Source organism: Chelon labrosus (genome assembly GCF_963514085.1).
Source record: "Chelon labrosus genome assembly, chromosome: 3".
Taxonomy (NCBI): Eukaryota; Metazoa; Chordata; class Actinopteri; order Mugiliformes; family Mugilidae; genus Chelon; species Chelon labrosus.
Window position 1 is genome coordinate 1,065,089 of NC_140339.1, and position 22,997 is coordinate 1,088,085.

The 22,997-nt window shown below is 42.4% G+C and overlaps 2 protein-coding genes across 2 annotated transcripts; both read left to right on the top strand.

Annotated features, from left to right (window-relative positions):
* Positions 1–12,154: 12,154 nt before the first annotated feature.
* Positions 12,155–16,696, top strand: LOC311485595 (tetraspanin-18B-like). The gene is made up of 6 exons (XM_084541121.1): positions 12,155–12,228; positions 13,039–13,233; positions 14,129–14,203; positions 14,466–14,564; positions 14,677–14,844; positions 15,028–16,696. The coding sequence occupies exons 1-6, from the start codon at positions 12,166–12,168 to the stop codon at positions 15,133–15,135; spliced, it is 708 nt and encodes a 235-aa protein (XP_084397247.1). The 5' UTR covers positions 12,155–12,165; the 3' UTR covers positions 15,136–16,696.
* Positions 16,697–18,495: 1,799 nt separating this feature from the next.
* On the top strand, positions 18,496–21,074 carry LOC311486105 (CD276 antigen-like; the record flags this gene model as incomplete). Its single annotated transcript, XM_084541868.1, has 5 exons — positions 18,496–18,500; positions 18,737–18,803; positions 19,297–19,621; positions 20,779–20,820; positions 20,916–21,074. 5 exons carry the CDS (start codon positions 18,496–18,498, stop codon positions 20,981–20,983), a joined length of 507 nt encoding a protein of 168 aa, XP_084397994.1. The 3' UTR covers positions 20,984–21,074.
* Positions 21,075–22,997: the final 1,923 nt, after the last annotated feature.

Sequence of the window (22,997 nt, forward strand, 5' to 3'; positions counted from 1 at the left end):
GTAACAAGCTCAAAACTGACTAGCTTAGCAAATCACAGTAGTTTCTGTTAGCATCTAACTAGCTGAAAACCAACTAGCCGAACTTAGCTTCTTTTAACAGCAAACTAGCTAAAAGCTAAGTAGCCTGACATAGCAGAGTAGCCTCTGTTAACGGCTAACTAGCTGTAAGCTAACTAGCATAGCAGAGCGTTGTGGTTAAACTGTTATTAAACGTCAGAGACTTTTATTAACTTTATCAAACTTTCTATATGTTTTGACTTGAATTCGTCAGATAAATACATTTATTAGATACTAAATACATTTTTCTCTCCGATGAAAAACTATTTTTGTGATAACTTCCCTGTTAAATGATTTATAGATTAGTTTGTTTAACGGCTGCCATCTAAACATGCTGCTCTACTGACTCTATATCAGGTGACATCAGTTAACACATAAATAAACCAATAAATATATAAAGTAAAGTATAAAGTACAGAGATGATGAGAGAGATGATTGTTAAAGAAATAAAGAGATAAAACCAAAGCGGCTGCTGCCCCTGCAGTTCCTGTTCAGACCACAGGAGGGCGACAGCGCTGCGCCACAGTCAGAGTTTAACTGTTGATGAAAGTTTAAAAGAGAAACTGGTCCTTCATCCAGTCTGAGACCTGACAGCAGCAGGATGAAGAACAACGAGGAGGAGGAGGAGGAGGAGGAGGAGGAGGGTTAGTGTCTGTCATATCAACAACAACAGAGACGTCAGCTGGACCTCCTCTTCTTCTCCTGTTTTCTTGTTGAACGCTGAGATTTAAACCTCTGGATGTTTGAGATGAGTTTCCATCGATGCTGAATGACTCATGGTTTCCTCTTCACCTGGACTCACTGACAGAGCTGTGGACCGAGCAGAACATTTGTTATTCAGACCCAGGAGTCCTCCTCCTCCTCCTCCTCCTCCTCCTCCTCCTCCTCCTCTTCCTCCTCCTCATCATCATCATCATCAGTATCAAGCCTGCAGCTTCTGTGAATGTTTTTATTTTTCTGTCTTTCAAACTGACAGTGAACAGATTTTTATGTTGCACAGAAAGAAGCTTTCTGCTTGTTGTTGTTGTTGTTGTTGTGTGGGAATCAAACTACTGACGAAGAAGAAGAAGAAGAAGAAGAAGATGATGATGATGATGATGATGATGATGATGAAGAAGCACTCAGAGGTACTGGACTCTTTCCTTCATCATACGACGCTGGAGACTCTTCTCACATCAGTGGAGCAGAGACTCAGAGGACAACCTGTCCTTCATGTCCCTCATGTCCTCCACAATCCTTCATGTCCCTCATGTCCTCTACAATCCTTCATGTCCCTCATGTCCTCCACAATCCTTCATGTCCCTCATGTCCTCTTCAATCCTTCATGTCCCTCATGTCCTCCACAGTCCTGTCAGGATTCATTCGTCCTGGTGATGAGGACAGAGCTTTCATCCCAGCTCACTGCTTCCTCCATCACCAGAGAGCTTCCTGATTGGTTAACGCGTGTCCAGGACGTCCTCCTCCAGAGACACGATGCTGATCTGATGGACAGGTTCTGTTCTGTGGTGAATCATCATCTGTCTCAAGTGTCTCCTCTGCAGCTTGATGGACCACCTCCAACAACTCAGATGGTAGAGAGAGTTCATAGGGAAACTCTGGAAGGAAGGAAGGAAGGAAGGGAGGAAGGAAGGAAGGAAGGAAGGGAGGAAGGCTTATAGGAAGGGAGGAAGGAAGAACGGAAGGAAGGAAGGAAGGAAGGAAGGAAGGAAGGGAGGAAGGCTTATAGGAAGGGAGGAAGGAAGGGAGGAAGGCTTATAGGAAGGAAGGAAGGCTTAAAGGAAGGGAGGAAGGAAGGGAGGAAGGCTTATAGGAAGGAAGGAAGGCTTAAAGGAAGGGAGGAAGGAAGGGAGGAAGGCTTATAGGAAGGAAGGCTTAAAGGAAGGGAGGAAGGAAGGAAGGAAGGAAGGCTTATAGGAAGGGAGGAAGGAAGGACGGAAGGAAGGAAGGAAGGAAAGAAGGAAGGCTTATAGGAAGGAAGGAAGGCTTAAAGGAAGGGAGGAAGGAAGGAAGGAAGGAAGGAAAGAAGGAAGGCTTATAGGAAGGAAGGAAGGCTTAAAGGAAGGGAGGAAGGAAGGAAGGAAGGAAGGAAGGAAGGCTTATAGGAAGGAAGGAAAGAAGGAAGGCTTATAGGAAGGAAGGAAGGCTTAAAGGAAGGGAGGAAGGAAGGAAGGAAGGAAGGAAGGAAGGCTTATAGGAAGGGAGGAAGGAAGGGAGGAAGGCTTATAGGAAGGAAGGAAGGCTTAAAGGAAGGGAGGAAGGAAGGAAGGAAGGAAGGCTTATAGGAAGGGAGGAAGGAAGGACGGAAGGAAGGAAGGAAGGAAGGAAAGAAGGAAGGCTTATAGGAAGGAAGGAAGGCTTAAAGGAAGGGAGGAAGGAAGGAAGGAAGGAAGGCTTATAGGAAGGGAGGAAGGAAGGACGGAAGGAAGGAAGGAAGGAAGGAAATAAGGAAGGCTTATAGGAAGGAAGGAAGGCTTAAAGGGAGGAAGGAAGGAAGGAAGGAAGGAAGGAAAGAAGGAAGGAAAGAAGGAAGGCTTATAGGAAGGAAGGAAGGCTTAAAGGAAGGGAGGAAGGAAGGAAGGAAGGCTTATAGGAAGGAAGGAAGGAAGGAAGGGAGGAAGGAAGGAAGGAAGGAAGGAAGGAAGGAAGGATCTCTGCTAATAAAGAGAAATGAAGACACAGCTCATTATTGAGGGAATAATAACTTTACATTCATCAACATGATCAATAATTAATCACATGATGAGAGTTTGATCTCAGACTATTTGTATCAGATTTATTTCAGTGAAGAAGCTGCAGAGAGCCGAGCTAATGCTAACTAGAGGCTAACTGAATGTAGGAAGTTGTACTGAAAGGAAGAGGCTGTTGTAAACATGTTAGCCTGCTAACGAGCAGTGGGCCTGCCTCAAGGTGTAAACTAAACTCCACCAGTCATTTAGAGCTTTTTGTTTTTCCTGGTTCTTTAATTTATATCATGACCTGAACGTCAGTGAGACAGAAGAGCTGCTGCTGTAGGAGCCTGAAGCTAACAGCTAGCATGCTAACGAGTGGCTAGTTAATGTAACAAGTCGTGACAACTGAATGAGGCTGTTGGTAATACTGAGGACCAGAATAAGATTTACTGCTGATTTATTTTCTAAATCCATCAAAACCACAGAATCTGAATGGTCTTTTATTTTGGTGTAACGCATGTTCCGGTTACGCTTTTATTCTGAAACATAGAGCGGAAGCGGTATATAACCGTTGACGGTGTGTTGACAGCGGGTCAGTAGCGCCAGTCCTTCCCGAGCACAGAGCTCCGTCCTCCCGCTACCGGAGCCGCTGGAGCCGCTGGAGCCGGTTCTCAGAGTTGATCCGATGTTTTAGTTTGTCCGGAGACACTCGAGTCCACTTCCACGGAGGATTAAAGACACGAGTGGAGCCAGGAGCCCGGTGAGTTAGCTTTAATATTAGCCTCCAGGGTGGAAGCGTTCAGGAGGTTTGATATTAATATGAAATATGAAATAAAATAAAGAAAATTAAAAAGTAAATGGTTGATTTAAGCTCATGTTTGGCTGAGGTCAGTGAATGTAAATCAATTAATTAAAATTATAACAATTCTAACATTTGTGAAAGAGATGTGACAGATTAGTTTTTAACTAAAGTGTCTTTAAATTAATAAATATGTCAATTTAGCAGTTAGCTTCAAAAATAAATACACATTTAGACTGAGTGTTCCTGTCAGTTGCAGTTTTAGAGAGCAGTGTAATTAATATTAGTTGATTTTAAACGGAGTAAAATGATTTTATCAGCCAATATTAACTCATGGAGCTGATAGTCATGTAACAGGTGCCAGTGATTTAATGTTTGTCTTCAATCATGTGTTTACTATAAGAGAAGGAGTGTAGCATCATAACAGAGACAGGTAAACAAGACCCAGATACACCGACTCTCATTAAGGAAGGTCTCCTGGACCAAAAAGATGTTCATGAACGCACCACGAAGAATAGAGCTACTGACCAGCAGGTGGCAGTAGTCTGTGTTCACTATTCAGAAGAGGAATAGCTACTATTAGCTGGGAGGCTAGGAAGCTAGGAATAGCTACTATTAGCTGGGAGGCTAGGAAGCTAGGAATAGCTACCATTAGCTGGGAGGCTAGGAAGCTAGGAATAGCTACTATTAGCCAGGAGGCTAGGAAGCTAGGAATAGCTACCATTAGCTGGGAGGCTAGGAAGCTAGGAATAACTACCATTAGCTGGGAGGCTAGGAAGCTAGGAATAACTACCATTAGCTGGGAGGCTAGAACGAGCTACAGCGTCATACACCCGCCAGAATAATTGAATCATGTCGATATGTTGAATAATTCTCGACAGACGTTGAGTTGACCTTTAGTTCTCTGGAGCTGCCTGAACTTGAACATATCACACGCCTTATGAACACAGAAGTGGTTAGCATGAACCCAGCTAGCAGCTAGCAGTTTTAATTGATGTGACTAAACTGTGATGAACCTGCTTTTTTCACATTTTATTTTTTATATTATTAGTTTTTTATCCCAGATGTTACATCTTGATGATTGTTCTGACAGATGTGATTTGTGCTTCATGTGTTTATTTATTAGACACTACCTACCACCTTCCAGCCTGACAGAATCTCTAATGAGAGCTGGTTACCTGCCATGGTGGACAGATTAGGAGCCAGACGAGCATTTGGCCGGTGGCTGGTGTTACTTTCACACTTCTGTCATTTTGTGCTTCATCTGCCAGGCTGTTGAAGTTTTCTTTGCATTTTAAATAAATCCATTTGGCACATGAATCATCTGACCGTCGTAAATCCTCCATGAACACGATGAACCTTGAGTCTTGTCTCGTCAAGTACATTTCTCCGTTGCTCCACATGCTAGGCTAGCCAACAGTATCCATGCAGGACCCATTACCATTCATAAACACTTAAACTGTGTCGACTAGTCAGCATCAAAACTAACTGAGATTCTTGAAAAATGTAAAAAAAAAAAAAAAAAGTAAATAAACCTTTCAATGTAGCACTGTTGCTAACATTAGCTTTAGCCAGCATATTGGAACCAGAGGTCTCAAATTTCTTATTGTCACAGCTACAACTATAAATGCTAAATGCTACTGATCCTCATGCCTTTTTAGGCTAGGTGTAGCGCCTGTTCTCTACAGGACCAGGATGTTGTTGGGGCACCGTCAACTAAGAAGCCTCTGTCATGCTTGGTAGGCTAGCACTTAGTGGTTGACTGGAGCTGGAGGTTCACCTAACTAATGTGTCCAATGTCTGCCAGTGTTAGCCCTGCTGCTAATGCTAAGTGCTAACTAGTCTCATTTGACGTTGGTAAACAACATGTCTTGGACTATGAAACACATCTGGAGAATGTAAAGACACCTGAGTCTGGATTCATCCTGTACGTTATTTTTTATATTAAACTTTAGCTGCTCATTGTCCGGTTGATTTGTTTGAGGTGATTCTTCCTGGTGTGAAGTGTAAGAGCTGACGCTGAAGGTCTGGTTGATGAGTTCAGGAAGTCGGCGTGCAGCAGGATGGAAGCTGATAAAACCTCTTTTTGTTCAGAGCGGGGTCTCTGGGCGGAGGACGGCTCACCATCTGGTTTTTAATTGAGTTTGAGTCAGATTTAATGAGATTAGAGGCAGAGACTCTGGAGGAGCAGCAGGGCGGCGACACTGTGTTTGAGGAGGAGAGGTCGTCTTAATTTAATCAACAAATACGTGAAGACCCTCGTCCTTCATCCCTCTGTCACATTCACGTCAACACAGGAAGGAGCTTCACTTCAGAACTAAACGTTAAAGAAAGAAAATCAACCAAACTGACACTGAAGTTCATCCACAAACAGACTGAGACAGAAAACTAATTATTATAAATTATTATTCAACTGTCCAAATCAGAATATATTACATCTCCATTCATAGATACCACATCATTAGGTTCACTAGAGTAATGATGTTGAGTCAGAAAGGAGGTGATTCACCTGATGATCATGGTGGAGGATGGAGGTTGTGGTGCTGTTAAACTGGACTGATTTAAACATTAAAGTGTTCCTGTTATTTAGTCTAGCCCACTGACTGCTACGTCACAATATTAGGTACACATGTCATAGTTCTACAGAATGAAAACCCAGTAGCATCAACATCTCTCTGAGTTATTAGAAACTAAAGCTGAACACCAGAACCTTCATAGAGACTAGATTTAGAGCAGGACTGGTTTCAGTAGTGTACCTAATGAAGTGGCCAGGGGGAGTGTGAAAGGGACAGGGACGCTGGACCCAGAAGATGTTCATCCTTTTCATTTAAACTATAATGATTTCTGTCTGAGGTCTCGTCCTGTGGCTCCTCCGTCTCTTTTGTCCACGCTGAGCTCCACAAATAGACCGAGTGTCTCCGAGCTGCACATGAAGGGACGGGACAGATGGACCCGTGGTTCCCCTCGATGCTCGTCCTCCAGAGACGACCTGGACGTGGAAACTGATCTGTGTTTGAGGATGTCACAGAATATTACAGCTGATGCTTCACTGTGGCTGGTGTAGCCTGACGTAGCCTGGTGTAGCCTGACGTAGCCTGACGTAGCCTGACGTAGCCTGATGTAGCCTGGCATAGCCTGATGTAGCCTGGTGTAGCCTGACGTAGCCTGACGTAGCCTGACGTAGCCTGATGTAGCCTGGTGTAGCCTGACGTAGCCTGACGTAGCCTGATGTAGCCTGATGTAGCCTGGTGTAGCCTGACGTAGCCTGACGTAGCCTGATGTAGCCTGATGTAGCCTGGCATAGCCTGATGTAGCCTGATGTAGCCTGATGTAGCTTAATGTAGCTTGATGTAGCCTGATGTAGCCTGGCGTAGCCTAACGTAGCCTAGTGTAGCCTGATGTAGCCTAGCGTAGCCTGATGTAGCCTGGCGTAGCCTGGCGTAGCCTGATGTAGCCTGGCGTAGCCTGACGTAGCCTGGCGTAGCCTGATGTAGCCTGGTGTAGCCTGATGTAGCCTAGCGTAGCCTGATGTAGCCTAGCGTAGCCTGATGTAGCCTGGCGTAGCCTGATGTAGCCTAGCATCTCATTGTGAGCCGCGTTTACACCGGTACAGAGAAAGAAACACCTCAGCATCACCTGGACAGTCCTCCAACCAATCAGAGACATTTAAACTAATCAGATGACGTCTATCGCTACTGTTCCTCTTCTGTCTATCAACACATTAAGCCACGCCCCCACACGATCTGATTGGCCCAGCAGATTTGTAGGAGCAGAATCAGTTCCCAACAGAGAGACTCAGTCACTGCGGGTTATTAAACAGAGAAGAAGAAAAGAAGAAGAAGAAGAAGAAGAAGAAGAGGCTCAGTCATGAGGGTGTTCAGCTTTTTCTTCCTGAACCTGAATCACTTGTCACAGACTTTGCTGTCGTCCTTCCCTCTCTCCTTTCCTTTCCTTTCCTTTCCCTCCTTCCTTCCTTCCTTCCTTCCTTTCCTCCATCCCTCCTTCCCTCCTTCCCTCCTTCCCTCCTTCCTTCCTTCCTTCCCTCCATCCCTCCTTCCCTCCTTCCTTCCTTCCTTCCTTCCTTCCTTCCTTTCCTTCCTTCCTTCCCTCCTTTCCTTCCTTCCCTCCTCCCTGTGATCATCTTGTTTTCCTCATAGAGATGAACATGTGGGTGATGCTGCTGTCAACAGATCTGATGAGTCGTCCACATGATTCATGCGTCTTCACTTTGACGTCTCTGCATCATTTAAACACAATAACAACAATAATTAACAATAATTATAACAGTCAAACTAGTCAAGCTGTGATTCATTCCTCCTCTTATTTCTGTACACTTTATATTTTATATCAGACTTGGACTGCTGCCACTAATAATAATAATAATAATAATAATAATAACATGTAGTCCTGTCCTCAGTTACCTTTGCACCTCTCTGATATGTAATATTGGTACATTTTCCTGAATAAACAAATATACAAGTAGAGCAGTTATGTTCTCTTTGTCTACTTTCAGGATGTTTTCAGTCGTTTTTAAGCAGAACTTCATTTTAGATGAGGACGCTGTGATCAGCTGGTGATGAACGAGTGAACGATGAGTCCGTTCATCACCGGTTCATCACGTCGTCTCCTCTGAGTTTACAGGTTCAGGAGATTGTGACAAACATCGACTCACGAGTTAGAAAACAACAAAAACTAATAAATGCTGTGAATCATGCGGCGGGATGAATCACTCTCACACTCCACTCACTTTCCCTCTGACATTTCTCACGGCCGTCGCAGCAGCAGCAGCAGCAGCAGCAGCAGCAGCAGCAGCAGCAGCAGCATCTTATTCGTGCCGGCATGTGGCGGTTGCTATAGAAACGACTAGATGTTAGCTGGGCGGCAGTAGGAAGACATCTGTGCTCCTCGTCCAGAAAGAGCTCATGTGTTAGCACGCTATGCATCCATGGATTCCTCTGAATAATAATAATAATAATGTCCTTTAACTAGAGGAGGAAGTTTTTTACTGTGTGACCTGTTGATGGAGCTGGTTCAGAGGTCAGAGGTCAGAGGTCAGGGGTCACCGTAATAAGCAGGATTCATCCTCAGGGACCATGAGCATCTGTTCAAATTGTTCTTTAAACATAAAGTAAATGATGAGATGTTTTATTGGATGTTTAGCAGATATAATCCTCTGAGGACCATGAATGTCCATCCTGACGCCTCTTTTCTTCTGTTTTCTACAGCTGATGTAAAGCACCACGGGGTCAGAGGTCAGAGGTCACAGCTACATTTCAAACCCAGGAGCCATTAAACAGGTACTTATGGTATGATGCCTTCAGTTGCTCCTCAGTTTGTTTCTAACGCTCCAAATGAAATGTGTGGGTCATGTGTTCATTAGTGGGCGTGGCCAGAGTACAACGCGTATAACCTGATCCAAATATGGTCGTAGTTTAGTTTATTAGTTACATCTGAGTAGAATGAATAAGATTTAATAGAATAAATATTAAAAGCACAGTAGAAATAATTACAGCTAAACCTGAACACTACAAGGTCAAAGGTCAAAGAGGATTTTATCAACAGTGTAAAACACCTGGGAGACGATGCACCTGTATCACATCTTACCTTAATGTGTCAGATTGAACCGTACAACTGTTAGCTGCTAACTATAGCATGCTAGCAGAGTTAGCATGTAAAGCTACAGCCTCCTTCCTTCCTTCCTTCTCATTTGACTGAATTAAATCATGTTTCTGGTTGGACCTTGTTTGTTTGTTCAGTTTCTCAGGTTTCAGTGAAGTCATCTGGTGATGAGACATTCAGGACGTGTGGTGACGCCCACACATGAGAGTGTTGTGGCGTTTGGCCGTGGCAGATGGCGAGCTTGACTGTTCAGTCCTCAGCGCTCATTACACCCTCATGCTGTCATTATTTACCATCATCATCATCATCATCATCATTATTATTGCTCATTAAACTAAATCTCATATCTGAGGGTCTCTCTGTTTAGTTTAAATAAATGATTTCATTTATTAGTTATCATTTTATTCTCTACAATATTATTTGTTCCTTCCTCAGGTGCAGTTCACACATATCTCAGGTATTCTAATACATCATTAATCATGATGTTCCTGGTGTCTCTGTCACTAAACTGTAGTCAGTTACCTGAGCTCGATACGGAGACTAAATAGTTCTCAGACCTTTCATTTATTTTACTTATATATTAGGGCCGGGACTTTAACGCGTTAATTAAGATTAATTAATTACACAAAAATAACGCGTTAATTTTTTTTAACGCATTTTAATCACACTTATTTTTGCACCGCGGAACGTTTCTCACTGGATGAGTTTCGGCGGACCGATTATACTGGAGCACCAACTAGCGTTCATTACCAGTGTCCTCAACAAGCAGCGGGTGCTGCCGTGAGCCCCTCTCCCGTCCCAAAGCACTCACAGGCGGTCAGTCTCACAGTAGCCCCGCCCCCGCGCAGCAGCGGTCAGAGCAGAGAGGGAGAACCACGCCACCGCGTCCAGACTGCAAACGAATGACGCATGCGCAAAGCTGCCGCTGATCGCGCCCTGGTTTACAGAGCGGGATGTAAATGTTTCTTCACTGTCACACTAAAATAAATAATAAAATAATAATCCATTTAGATTGTTAATTTTGTCAAGTAAAAACCGTTTGTTCAAAAAATGTTAAAAATATTCTAGTTATGGCAAAAAATGCTCATGTTCTTCTGTGCCTGTGACTTGTAGGCTAGAAACTAAACCAAACTTAAGAAAACTAAAAAAAAAAAAAAAAAAAAAAAACTTAAGTTACTGTGCCAGAGTGTCTCTTTAGAGTCATTTTGCCAATACCAAGGCCGGATAAAGGAGGCGCGTTAATAATACAGCGTCCATCACAATTACATCCAAAAGGTAAATTATGCAAATTAGCCGATGACGTCATTTAGCGACTTCTAGCGACTTTTAGGACAGCCAATAGCTACTTTCCTTTCCTGAGGAGTTGGCAACACTGTTCATTACTTCAGACAACAACAAACCACAGTGAACATGAAAGAAGAAGCTGATGAGACCGCTTTGGTTGGCCCCATGGATGGGAAATTTAGTCATTATTCAATGGTATACTAAAAATCCATATGAAAAAAATTACTTCTCACTGTTCTCAGGTCAAATATTTATATGAGATTAAAATGCGATTAATTTCGATTAATTAATTAAAAAGCCTCTAATTAATTAGATTAATTTTTTTAATCGAGTCCCGGCCCTATTATATATATATTTAGCTCTGTCCTGTAGCTTTAACACCTAAATGTCTCTTGGGGATCAACAAAGTCTTATCCCATCGTTTGATATCTTATCATATTTGATCATATCGTTCCCATCTTGATATCTTATTGTTTTATATCTTATTGTTTGATATCTTATTGTTTTATATCGTATCATATCTCATGTTAGCCGACAGCGTCCTCGGTTCCTCCTCATGTCGACATCCATCACAGCTCTGAACTAACAGTCTGGAGCATCAAACCCAGCTCTGACTGAACCTCCACACGTCGGCCAGCGCTCCCTCCACTATTATTTTAGCCACGTTAAATAATTAAAGTAAATTTTTACGTTCTATTTCAGGCTTTGTCCTTGTCAGCACAGTCAGCACATGTCCGTACGTCACAGTCGCCTCAGTTCAACCGTGATAGAAAATAAAACATCAGGACGTCACGTAATGTTGAATATTTAAAGTGGACCCACAGAACCACGGGCCTGATGTTCTCAGTCACGTGACCAGTGATCAATGTGGTCCCTGGAGACGGGTCTGGACCCAGAACTGTTCCTCTCACGACACCATCAGGACCGTTCACAGTCTCACCTCTGCATTTAGTTCTAAACTCATTTAACTCCACGTCTCTCTGATGACGTCTGTGACGACTGTTACTCTTCTGTCCATCACCATTAAGCCCCGCCGTGAAACGATCTGATTGGTTCAGCAGATCTTAGCTGGAGCAGAATCATTTCCCAACGGAGAGACTCCAGACCAGCAAAGGAAACAGGACTCTGTTCTTGGACCAGGTCTTGGTTGGGTTTAGACTCTGAGACCAGGACTCAGGACCGGGTTCTATTGCAGGTCAGCTAAATAACTGTTAGATCTGCTGGAAGCAGAGTGATTCTCTGCAGACTGGAGGGTGAATTATTCGTGGCCGTTCTCTGTCGCGCTGCGTGAAATCAGCCAGCTGCCCCCAGACCTATTTCTGACGGGAGCCACAGCTGCTGAGCGGCACCGTGTCTTTGTGTTTGCTGCTCTCTCAACATTCAAGACACGGCAACAATAACAGGATGTAAACCTCATCTAGTCTGAGTCCTGTCTCTGTAGGAACCTGGAGTTTCATAGATTAGCTTTAAAAAGGCATCAAAAGAAATAATAACTATTATTAACAAATAATGTTTGACCTTTAAAATGTACTTATGATTCAGATATCCTCGTGAGTTTCCTGTTAAACGACGACATAGACTTGTATTTTATTATTTACACACTAAGTGTTTTCTTTCTGTCTTTCTTTGATGACGTTCAGTGTGTGTGTGTGTGTGTGTGTGTGTGTGTGTGTGTGTGTTGAGTTCATCGTGTTCATGACGTGGTTGTGTTTTCAGGGCCGGGCCGTGGGTTCAGCCATGGAGGGCGACTGCCTCAGCTGTATGAAGTACCTGATGTTCATCTTCAACTTCTTCATCTTTGTGAGTTTTCACCCTTTTCACAACATTACACACTGATCGGCCACTTCATTAGGTACACTAGTGGAACCAGTCCTGCTGTAGATCTGGTCTCTGTGAAGGTTTCAGGTTACTTTTCCGTTTTGTAGAACTATTGATCTGACACATGTTCCCTAATATTTTGACATAGCAGTCAGTGGGCTAGGCTAAATAACTGAAACACTTTAGTGTTTAACTCAATCCAGTTTAACAGCATCACAAACTACATCAGCTCGACATTATTTATTCACTAGTGTACCTAATGAACTGGACAGTATACCAGTTGTATGGGGGCCGAAGAGCTGGAGAGAAACACGCAGTCTAACTTCATAATACAACTCATAATTTCTTCTTCTATCTCAATATTTCATGAAATATTGATGACAACAGATGATTCAGTTCAAAACTGTCCACCACATGGTGACTTGACTGACAGGATCTGAGCCCTGTGCCTTCATTTCATACGTGGTCCTTTGCCTCCACCTAGTGGTCTAGTGGTGGTACTACAGATCTAAAGATAATAAACACAACACAGACATCTTTTCGGATTCAGATTCAGAAAACATTTGTGTCCGGGGGCAATTTAAGGCTCATTTAAGAACTTAGCTTAGCATTGATATGTAGCATGACTCGGTGACTGGTTACATGGGGAGTTACATGTGTGAACAACATGGAGGAAATCTCCATCTTCTTCTGGATTGTATAATGATCACAATGGTAGAATGTGATGATGTCCAGGATAAATGAAATGTCTCTGGCTACAGTAAATCTGTGAGGTAAACGTCTGTCTCCCAGCTCGGTGGCTCCCTCCTGCTGGGTGTTGGCGTCTGGGTGCTGGTGGACCCGATGGGCTTCAGGGAGATCGTGGCGGTCAACCCCCTGCTGTTCACCGGGGTGTACGTCATCCTGGCCATGGGGGGCATGCTGTTCCTGCTGGGCTTCCTGGGCTGCTGCGGAGCCATCCGGGAGAATAAATGCCTCCTGCTCTTTGTGAGTCTGCTCAGGTCACATCTCTATCACGAGATGAATTCAGCTATAGGAACAGAAACACAATCAGTTGTTCCTTGGTTAATCAGTTTGAGATGAAGTGAAGGGAAATGTGCATAAATCATGTCCTTCCTGCTCAGTAGACTGATTAACAGCATGTGTGTCTCAAATAGATCAGACTGTCCCACATGTATTTTATTTAAAGAGAATATTTTAGTAAAGAAATGAGAGTCCTGTAAATATGAGAACTCATCATTACCCACAATCCTCTCTGCTCCACTCTGTCATACTCAGTGTCATTAGAAACTAGAGAAGCTGCTTTCTATTGATACCAAGCATCACATAGCTGGAGCTAACCAGCTAGCCTCAGCTAACAGAGAGAACAAGTCATCAGGTCAGAACGAAAGTAATTTATATAGTTTTATTATCTTCTGTGGGTCTTTAACCAGCAACTATCCACCACACGGTGACTGGACTGACAGAATCTGAGCCCTGTGTCTCAGTTTCATGGGGTTTAGGCTCCATCTAGTGGTCTAATGGTGGTACTACAGATGACATCTCATACAGCTTATCTAACATGTCTTAAATATCAGTTACAGCAGGTTTATCAGTATTAATCAGAACGTTAATCAGATGTGACTGACCTGATGTTGTTGTGTTAAAGATAAACATGTTTAGTGTAGAGCTGTAAAAGACACATTTCATTATTTATTTAGATTTGAAAAGAGGAACAGACTTGTGTGTTATATAAGGCCAGAATCAGATGATACAACAGCACCTCCTACAGGACAACAATAAGGATGACAGCTGGTCTCATGACTGAACCAAGTGTCTCTGTGTCTCATACCCGTCTCTTACCTGTCTCCTACCTGTCTCCTATGTTGTTTCTCTGTTTCAGTTCTTCATGCTCATCCTCTTCATCTTCCTGGCGGAGCTTTCAGCGGCCATCTTGGCTTTCCTCTTCAGAGAACATGTGAGAACCGGTTCTGGATCAGTTCTTATGGTGGTTTATAACCAAGCTGAGTTCATTACGACACAAAGTACTGAAAGAAAAAAATGTTTTTGGACCTGGTTTTATGTTTAGACTGATTTAGACAGCTGACTTCTGAAAACGTCCTGATGGAGTGAGCGTGTGAAAGAAGAACATGAATATTTGATGAGATTTGTTCCAGTCAGCAGCAGCAGCACATGTACAGCAGCTAACTGTGACCTGTCTGGTGTTTGTGTGTGAACAGTTAACCAGAGAGTACTTCAGCAGGGAGCTCAAACACCACTACCAGGGCCACAACAGCACCGACGTCTTCACCTCCACCTGGAACGCCATCATGACCACCGTGAGTCGCCGCTCTTCTGTCCTCCTGCTGTAAACACTAATAACCTCTAACCATCCGTCCGTCCATCCGTCCATCCATCCATCCGTCTCCTCTGCTGTCTCTTCCCGTCCAGTTCGACTGCTGTGGTGTGAGCGGTCCAGAGGACTTTGACGAGAGTCTCTTCAGACTCCTCAGCCCCAACAAGATGGTTCCTGAGGCCTGTTGCCAGAGGAACGGTTACCTCGGAGACGTCAGCGTGGATCAGTGCGTGAGCAGCAGCGTGGCCTTCAGACACAACCAGGTCAGTGAACGTCACAGTCTAATAATATAAAATGTTTAACGACGTTTAAACCAGAATAAACTCAGCAGAAGTAGAAACAATCTTCGTCTCTTTGCTCTCGTCTGTTGTTGTTGATGAACTGAAACGCTGCTGCTTCGTTCCTTTAACGTCGTACGTGTGCTGCTGCTGCTGCTGCTGCTGCAGGGCTGCTACTCAGCCATCGTAGACCACTTCCAGACCTACATCTACACAGCAGGAGCTCTGGCCATCGTGGTGCTCACCATCGAAGTACGTACAGTGATGTTAAAATAATTATTTGTTGCTTATCAAAGGGATTCAGGGCAGGTCTGATGGAAACTAGATTTATGAGTGAAGTACATCAGTAGCTCTGAGGACACGTCCCAGTCAGTGAAGTCCTCTGTAGAAATGAAGAAACAGATTTTTGAAGTTTCATATTTTTAGAAATGAAACAGATATCTTTAGTCTGTTCAACCTTTGACCCGTGTCTCATCCCTGTGTCTGCTTCTCTCTGCAGCTCTTTGCCATGGTGTTCGCCATGTGTTTATTCAGGGGCATCCAGTAACCTTCATCATCATCATCATCATCAGAAAGGATCGGGAGGAAAACCAGCTGTAAAATATGAACCGTATTTCTGCAGTGATAGTTTGTGTCTCATTGGTTTTGTGATCATTTTGTACGTCACAGCAGCGCCGGGCCGAAGCCGAGGTCCAGGTCCAGGTCCAGGTCCAGGTCCTGCTCTGGACTTGGTAGACGCACTCAGAACCGGAGCCGAGGTTCTGCACTGTAGATGGAAACGCTGCTTTAGTCCAGGACTGAGGTGTGTCCAGGAAACACAACGTCACCACAAGAGTCTGCACACGTCTGCACATCACCGTCCGTTAGTGGACGTTCATCTGTCAGGGTTATTATCGTCAGTCTGGAGCTCAGACAGGAACCTCTTTTTATATCTTTATCTCAGAGGTTTGATCGTACAGGTTTACTAACGTCTGTCTGTTGTGTCTCTATGGGTCATGCTAACGTCATGCTAACATTATGCTAACACTGTACCACAGGTGAAGAGATTCAGTTTATTCTATTTATTATTTATTAATATACATTAAAAAATATTGATTTAAAACACACAGTTAGAAGAACGGTTCTAAAACTGAGTTTAATGTTTTAATAAACTTTAGATAAAGGTTAGCCGAGCGTAGTCTGGATGTCATTATGAGGAGTTTCAACCAAAACCAAGTTAAAAAAAAAAAAAAAAAAAAAAAGATGTTTGTCCTCCAACCAATCAGATGACGTCTATGACGACTGTTGTAATCATCACATTAAGCCCCGCCCACACCATCTGATTGGCTCAGCAGATCTTTGCTGGAGCAGAATGAATCTTGAATGATCTTCCAGGTCAAACTGAATTTATCTGATTGAACCTTGATATGATGTGACATAGATTACAAACTGTTTTAATGAGTTAGCATCTTTCTGTTTCAGTGGCAGGTAAACTTAGGGCGTATTCACACCAGGAAGGTCCGTTAGTTCACTTGCTTTGGTCCGGACCAATTTTTTTTTTCTTTTTTTTTTTTTTAGTGCGGTTCGCTTTCACACTGTGATTAATTGCAACCGGACCAGAATTTATAAACAAAAACACATGTGCTAAGGTCGTTCAGCCATTGGCTGGTAAACGTATAGGCGGGGTAAAGAAGGAAGCCAAATGTCCCACGTAAATAGGCTACAATGGAGACTTTGCGTACTGTAGGTCTACTTGTTATTATGCTAGCAATATGGTTCATAAACTGAGCGCTGGAATCCCCTCTCTCTCATTTGTTTACTAAAAATCTTATATACTTCTGCATTTTTATGTGTTTTCTCCAGCATTTGAGATATCTGGACATCTGCCCAGATATCTAGGAGGCAGCGTGTCTCCTCAGAGCTCGGTTAAGCCACGGCGAGACACCTGCCCAGTTTCAAATCAATCGGGCCAACGGTTCGCGACATATGCGTGCCACAGACAGACAGACACACAGACGCTTCTTGATAGATGCGCGAAAACTACGGGAGCTCGTCAAATCCAAAAAGGTAGATTTTTGCAACTTGGGTCGGATCGAGGTCTGGCTGCTTTCACACCATAAAGGAACCGCACCAGGGTTCGGTAGGAACCGCTCCGAGACCACCTCCTCAGCTGGGTCTCGGTCCGCTTGTTTGGTCCGCACCAGAGTTCGAGTGATTGTATTCACACCAGTCAAAAAGGTCCGAACCAAGCAAGGAAACGAACTTGAGTTCGTTTTAATCGAACTAAACAAGGCAGGTGTGAATACACCCTTAATTATCATCTGCACAGCAGTGAAACAAAGGAATAGGACTGGCCCGAGAATAGAGCCCTGAGGGACTCCACAGAACTTAGAACCCACAACCTTCATGCTGTGATGCTAACCCCTGCTAAGATGCTAACACCCACTTAGAGCAGAACGCTCATGTAATCTACCTGGTTTAGTTTTAGAGGTCTATATTTGCAGAAACACACCGATGGAAGCAGCGCTGACATGCTAGCTGTTAGCATCGCTATCAGCTTTGTCTTTACCATCTGCTCATTGTTGAGTTCTTTTCTATTTTCTGATGAGGACACAGCAGTGACTCTGAGTCTCAGCAGGTTCATTAAACTCAGCTGTCACTGTTTCACAGTCACCAGACGTCAGCTGTTCAGACTGAACGCTCATCAGTAAACACTGGTTCAAACAGGAACGAGTCATTTTATGTCTCAAGCTGCAGGTTGTGACGTTAACACGACTCCTAGAGACACAACATCAGCAGGTTCATTTAAACCTGTAACTGCACAAACTGTTAATTAAAAACCTTTGTTTTCTTTATTATAAAGTCGTTGATGGACTCAGTGTTCTCAGTGGATTCATATAAAGTGTTTGTAGTGTGTTGGGACTGTGCTGGTGTTCAGTGTGTCGTGATAAACTGATCCACTCAGACTCATTAAACTGATGTTTGTGGTTTTTATGCTGGTTTTTGTTTTTATATGAAGAAAAAGCCTCAAACCAGATTTAATCCTCTATCACATGATTAGTAATAAAATGTTTAATGAGGTTTTATTACTTAAACATGTTTAATAACGTGATGTGTCTGTGGATTCACACATGCGTCCCCAGCCAGCACCTGAGATCTGATCTCAGTTTGTGTGTCTGTAAATCAGCAGCGCCATCATGTGGTCAGTAGAATATTGTACCAGCTGCTGTCTCTAATGGATCTCTACCTACCGCTGGATCAGAACCATCAACAGCTGCTGGTTGACTTGGAGACATGATCCAGATGTTGGAACCAGATGGAAAGACTCTCACATGTTAAGATCTGATTTATTTATGATGGTAGTTACTTTAACATATGTCCTGTTTTTCTTGGGACCGTCGACTTCATGCTGCTCTGAAGGTTTTAGAAAATTAAATTTGTAATGTTGTTGATATATAAATAAAACTGAATTGAAGTTAATTGAATTCAAGGAACAAAGGAAAGAAAGAACGTTTCTTCTTCTGTAGACTAAAGCTCCAGAACAGGAAATAAAAATAAAAAATAAAAGGAATTAAGGATCTGAAATGCGAGAAACTCAGATAAATAAAAATAAATATCACAAAAAATAAACTAGAAGTAAACAAGTCAGTTAGAACGATGCTGTAGACTAACTGGACGATGACAGAGAGTCTGTTGATGAATCCGTGTCTGTAAATAACAGATTCTTAAGAGCAGACGTTCCTCTGAGGATCAGATGATCACATTTCTAGATTCTTCTAGAACAGCTGAAACTGATCCGACTGTGAAAACAAAAGTGATAGCAGACGGACATCTCCTCTGAACGGCCGAGCTGCTGCTGCTTCGTGTTAACAGACGACGTTAATGTGTTTGGATCCAGCAACAAATGTGGAGGACAGCTCTCCAGCTCTGCCTCGGACTGGTTCTGTCTCAGCTGGTACCAGGAGGTGAGTCTGACTCAGTCTGGATCTGAATGATCAACTGTTCTGACAGATCACAATAAAATGTCAAATAATAAAACTCACCGTCAGGAGAAAAAACTATTTAACAAGAAAAAGGCTCAAATTATTTTACAGGATTCTTTTTATATATTAAAGTGTTTTTATATTAGTGTTTTGTATTTAAATATTAGATCTAATTTCATCACATGGTTCCATCTGTTGTTTAGTTCTGTGTCTGGTTGTGTCATGTCCACAACTCTGACTAAAACAGAGCGACCCCCAGTGGATGAATTAGGAACAGCAGTAAATTATAAAAAAATAAATGATGCACTTAATGTCTTCTATGTCATTTTTGCTATTATTATTTATTTATTATTTATTTATTTGTGCATGTTTGGACCCTCTGACGGGCCGTTTCTGGTCCTCGGGCCTCATGTTTAACCTGATCTGAACCAAGACAATGATGTAAAAGAGACTCAGTGACTCTTTTCACCCTGAGCTCTTGCCTGCAGGTGGCGCTGTGAAGGTGCTGTGTCGACCCGGTCAGCGCGTCTCGTTGCCGTGTTCGTACCGCTATGAGGACGGCTCGCAGGTGTCCCAGCTGTCGGTGCAGTGGCGGAGTCCCCGTAACGAGCTGCTGTGTCACTACATCAAACACAAGTCCTTCCAGAACTGCAGCGTCGGCTACGACATGAGCTACAGCCCCGGCAGCATCACGCTCACCATCCAGGAGGTCCGCGCGGAGGACTACGGGGCCCACGTGTGTTCTGTGAGCAAGCGACACGAGTTCTCAGACCACAGGGTGGAGCTGGACAGGATGACAGGTGAGGGCGGCAGGTAAAGGGGGCGGGGCTTATATGCCTCTATTCTTTTTAATATAAAAATAAAAACTGGGAAATCATTCATGAATCATGTAACCATCAAAAGAACATTTTGTGATGAAACAAGACAAACTGTTCATTTTAATTAGTTTATCTTGTTTCATAAGAAAATACTGAAGTAAATCCTTAAACCTGTTTAAGAACATTTTTATTTTCATGAAGCAGAGCTTTATTTTTTATTAATCTGAGTTTTAAGAATTTATTTTCCTCATAATCTGATGCTGAGAACACACAAGATGCTAAGAGGCTTTTAACATGATGCTAGCAGGGTAATCCACTGCTAACAGGCTACGAACAGAATGCTAACAGGGAGCTAACCGGATGCCAAGGATGCTTAAAGCATGCTAACAGGATTATTCACTGCTAGCTGATGTCAGCAGGGTGCCAACAGGGGTACACAGTGCTAACATGATGCTAACATGATGCTAAATACAGGGTAGAGTCCACACTACAAAAAAGATGCTAACGGGGGCTAGCAGGATGTTAACAAGATGCTAACAGGGTTATTCACTGCTAGTAGGATGTCAGCAGGGTGCCAACAGGGATACACACTGCTAACAGGATGCTAACATGATGCTAACAATGTGAATACAGGGCAGAGTCCACACTACAAAAAAAGATGCTAACGGGGGCTAGCAGGATGTTAACAAGATTCTAACAGTGTGTCACATTAACAAAATTATGCTAAAAGGGTTTTAACATGATGCTAACAGGGCCACACACACACTGCTAACAGGATGCTAACAGAATGCTAAGAGGGTTACACACTGCTAACAGGATGCTAACATGATGCAAATGAGGTGAATACAGGGCAGAGTCCACACTACAAAAAAAGATGCTAACGGTGGCTAACAGGATGTTAACAAGATGCTAACAGTGTGTCACATTAACAAAATTATGCTAACAGGGTTTTAACATGATGGTAACAGGGTCACACACACTCCTAACAGGATGCTAACATGATGCTAACAATGTGAATACAGGGCAGAGTCCACACTACAAAAAAGATGCTAATGGTGGCTAATAGGATGTTAACATGATGCTAACAATGTGTCACATTAATAAAGTGATGCTAACAGGCTTCTATTGTTTTCCTTTAGATTCTGTGACTTCAGCTCCGGTGGGCGGAGGGACTCAGTCAGGTGTGTTTACCTGAAGTAGATTAAAGCGTTAAAGGAACATTCCTCATTAAATATTAATCTAATCTGTAAAATAAATATTTTCTTTGTCTTTTCAGGCCTCAGCTGGAGACTCGTGGCTCTTCACGCGTTAGCATGTTTCATGGTTAGCATGTTTTATGGTTAGCATGTAGGAGAAACACCGTCTACACACAAACACGCTTCAGTAAAAACTGTAGATTCACAAAGAAAAGAGAAACAAATAAAAAGCTGCTGATGAAGAACGAGTGTGATCAGATTATTTCTCAACATCACAGCTCTGCTTTCCTGACAGTCGGCCTGTTCAGTGAACGCATCGAGCCGGTCTAGTTGCTACGGCAACAAAACATGAAAAGTGAATCATTTGAAAATAAATCCAAACAAAGTGAAGTGAGTTTTTATTCAAAATATATTGTGTTGATGAAGCTGCTGCCATGGCAACCTGTAATACTGCCACCCACCACTAGATGGAGGTATCACTGTAAACTGAGAGAGTGAGGAAGAGGATGAAGATCATACAGTTTAACTAGTATAAACAATAAAGTCTTCTTTCTTTAGATTGTTTTTAGGGTTCTTTGTGTTCGTCTGGTTTCAGGCCTCCAGCAGAACGTCAAAGGTTTGAGGAGCAGCTTCAGTTCTTCTCTGACATGAAGGATCTACGTTCTGCTGAGCTCTCTGTTAGTTGTAGGACGCCTCATGTGACTCTGGACGGGTGGACGGTGTAAAGTTTCTTCTTCTCATCCTCAGACCTGAACCAGGTAAACTCTGGTCTCTGTGTCACCTGATTGAGACTCTGGAGAACCTGGACTGACTGAAGCATCTCCTTTAATCCAGACTGACTCCATGAAGTCCAGACCAGGAGGTTTTGGTTCAGTAGTTTTTAACCGTCTGCTTTATGAACGAGTCTTGGAGACTTGTCCTAGCCCTGGTTTAGAGTTTTTAGACTGGTTCTGGATGGATCTGAACTAGTGCTGGTCCTAGACGTCATCTGTCTCTGTTCTGGTTGGACTGGTTTTGGAGAACCCTTAGCAAAAAGTAGTATACTTGAAGTTCATTTTATTAAGTATACTTGAGTATAAGTATAGTATAGTAAGTATACTACAGACCATGCACTTGAAGTGTACTAGAAAGTATACTAATTTAATACTTCTTCCGGCTAAATTGGAACGTTTTAAGTATATAAAAGTATACTTTAAGTTTACTCATAAAAGTATACTTCAAGTATACTTTTATAAACTAAAATGTAGACTAGGAGTATATAACTAGTACACTAGTAGTATATAGATGAGTGTACTTGTAGTGTACTAGAAAGTATACTGATTTAATACTTCTTCCGGCTAAATTGGAACGTTTTAAGTATACTTTAAGTATACTTTTATAAACTAAAATGTGGACTAGAAGTATATACCTAGTACACTAGCAGGATATAGATGAGTGTACTTGTGGTATACTTTTATCAACTAAAACATGGACTAGAAGTATATAACTAGTACACTAGTATATTAGAAGTGTACTTGTGGTATACTTAAAGTATACTTTTATAAACTTAAAAATGTTCCAATTTAGTCCGAAGAAGTATTAAATTAGTATACTTTCTAGTACACTACAAGTACATGGTCTGTAGTATACTTCCTATACGTATACTTATACTCAAGCATACTTAATAAAATTAACTTCAAGTATACTACCTTTTGCTAAGGGTAAGTATGAACTTAGAATTACTTAGAAAAACTGAAAAACACAATTTTTTGGTATTTTACTAGTTTACTTGTCATTATATTACAAGTATACTTGTAAGTTTGCTTAGCATATCACTTGTAGCATACTATTTATATACTTGAAATATACTTCTTAAAGTATTCTTAAAGTTAACCCATACCATGTGTACACTAGACTGCAATGTATTTATAAAATCACAAGACAGAATGTTGAGAACAAGTTTGATATATTTATAGAACATTTTATAACATACCATACAGTGTATTCACAAATACCTGCTTAAATATGTGCATTTCAAAAACAAAGAGCTTCTATGAAATCAAGTCCTTCTTTGCTGTTCACATTTACATGTAAAAATGTAAACAAAACAGTGTCTCCAACTGAGAACTGAAGTCCTTCCTTGTCAAAAGAAAAAGGTAAAAGAAAAGTGCACGTCTTTGGAA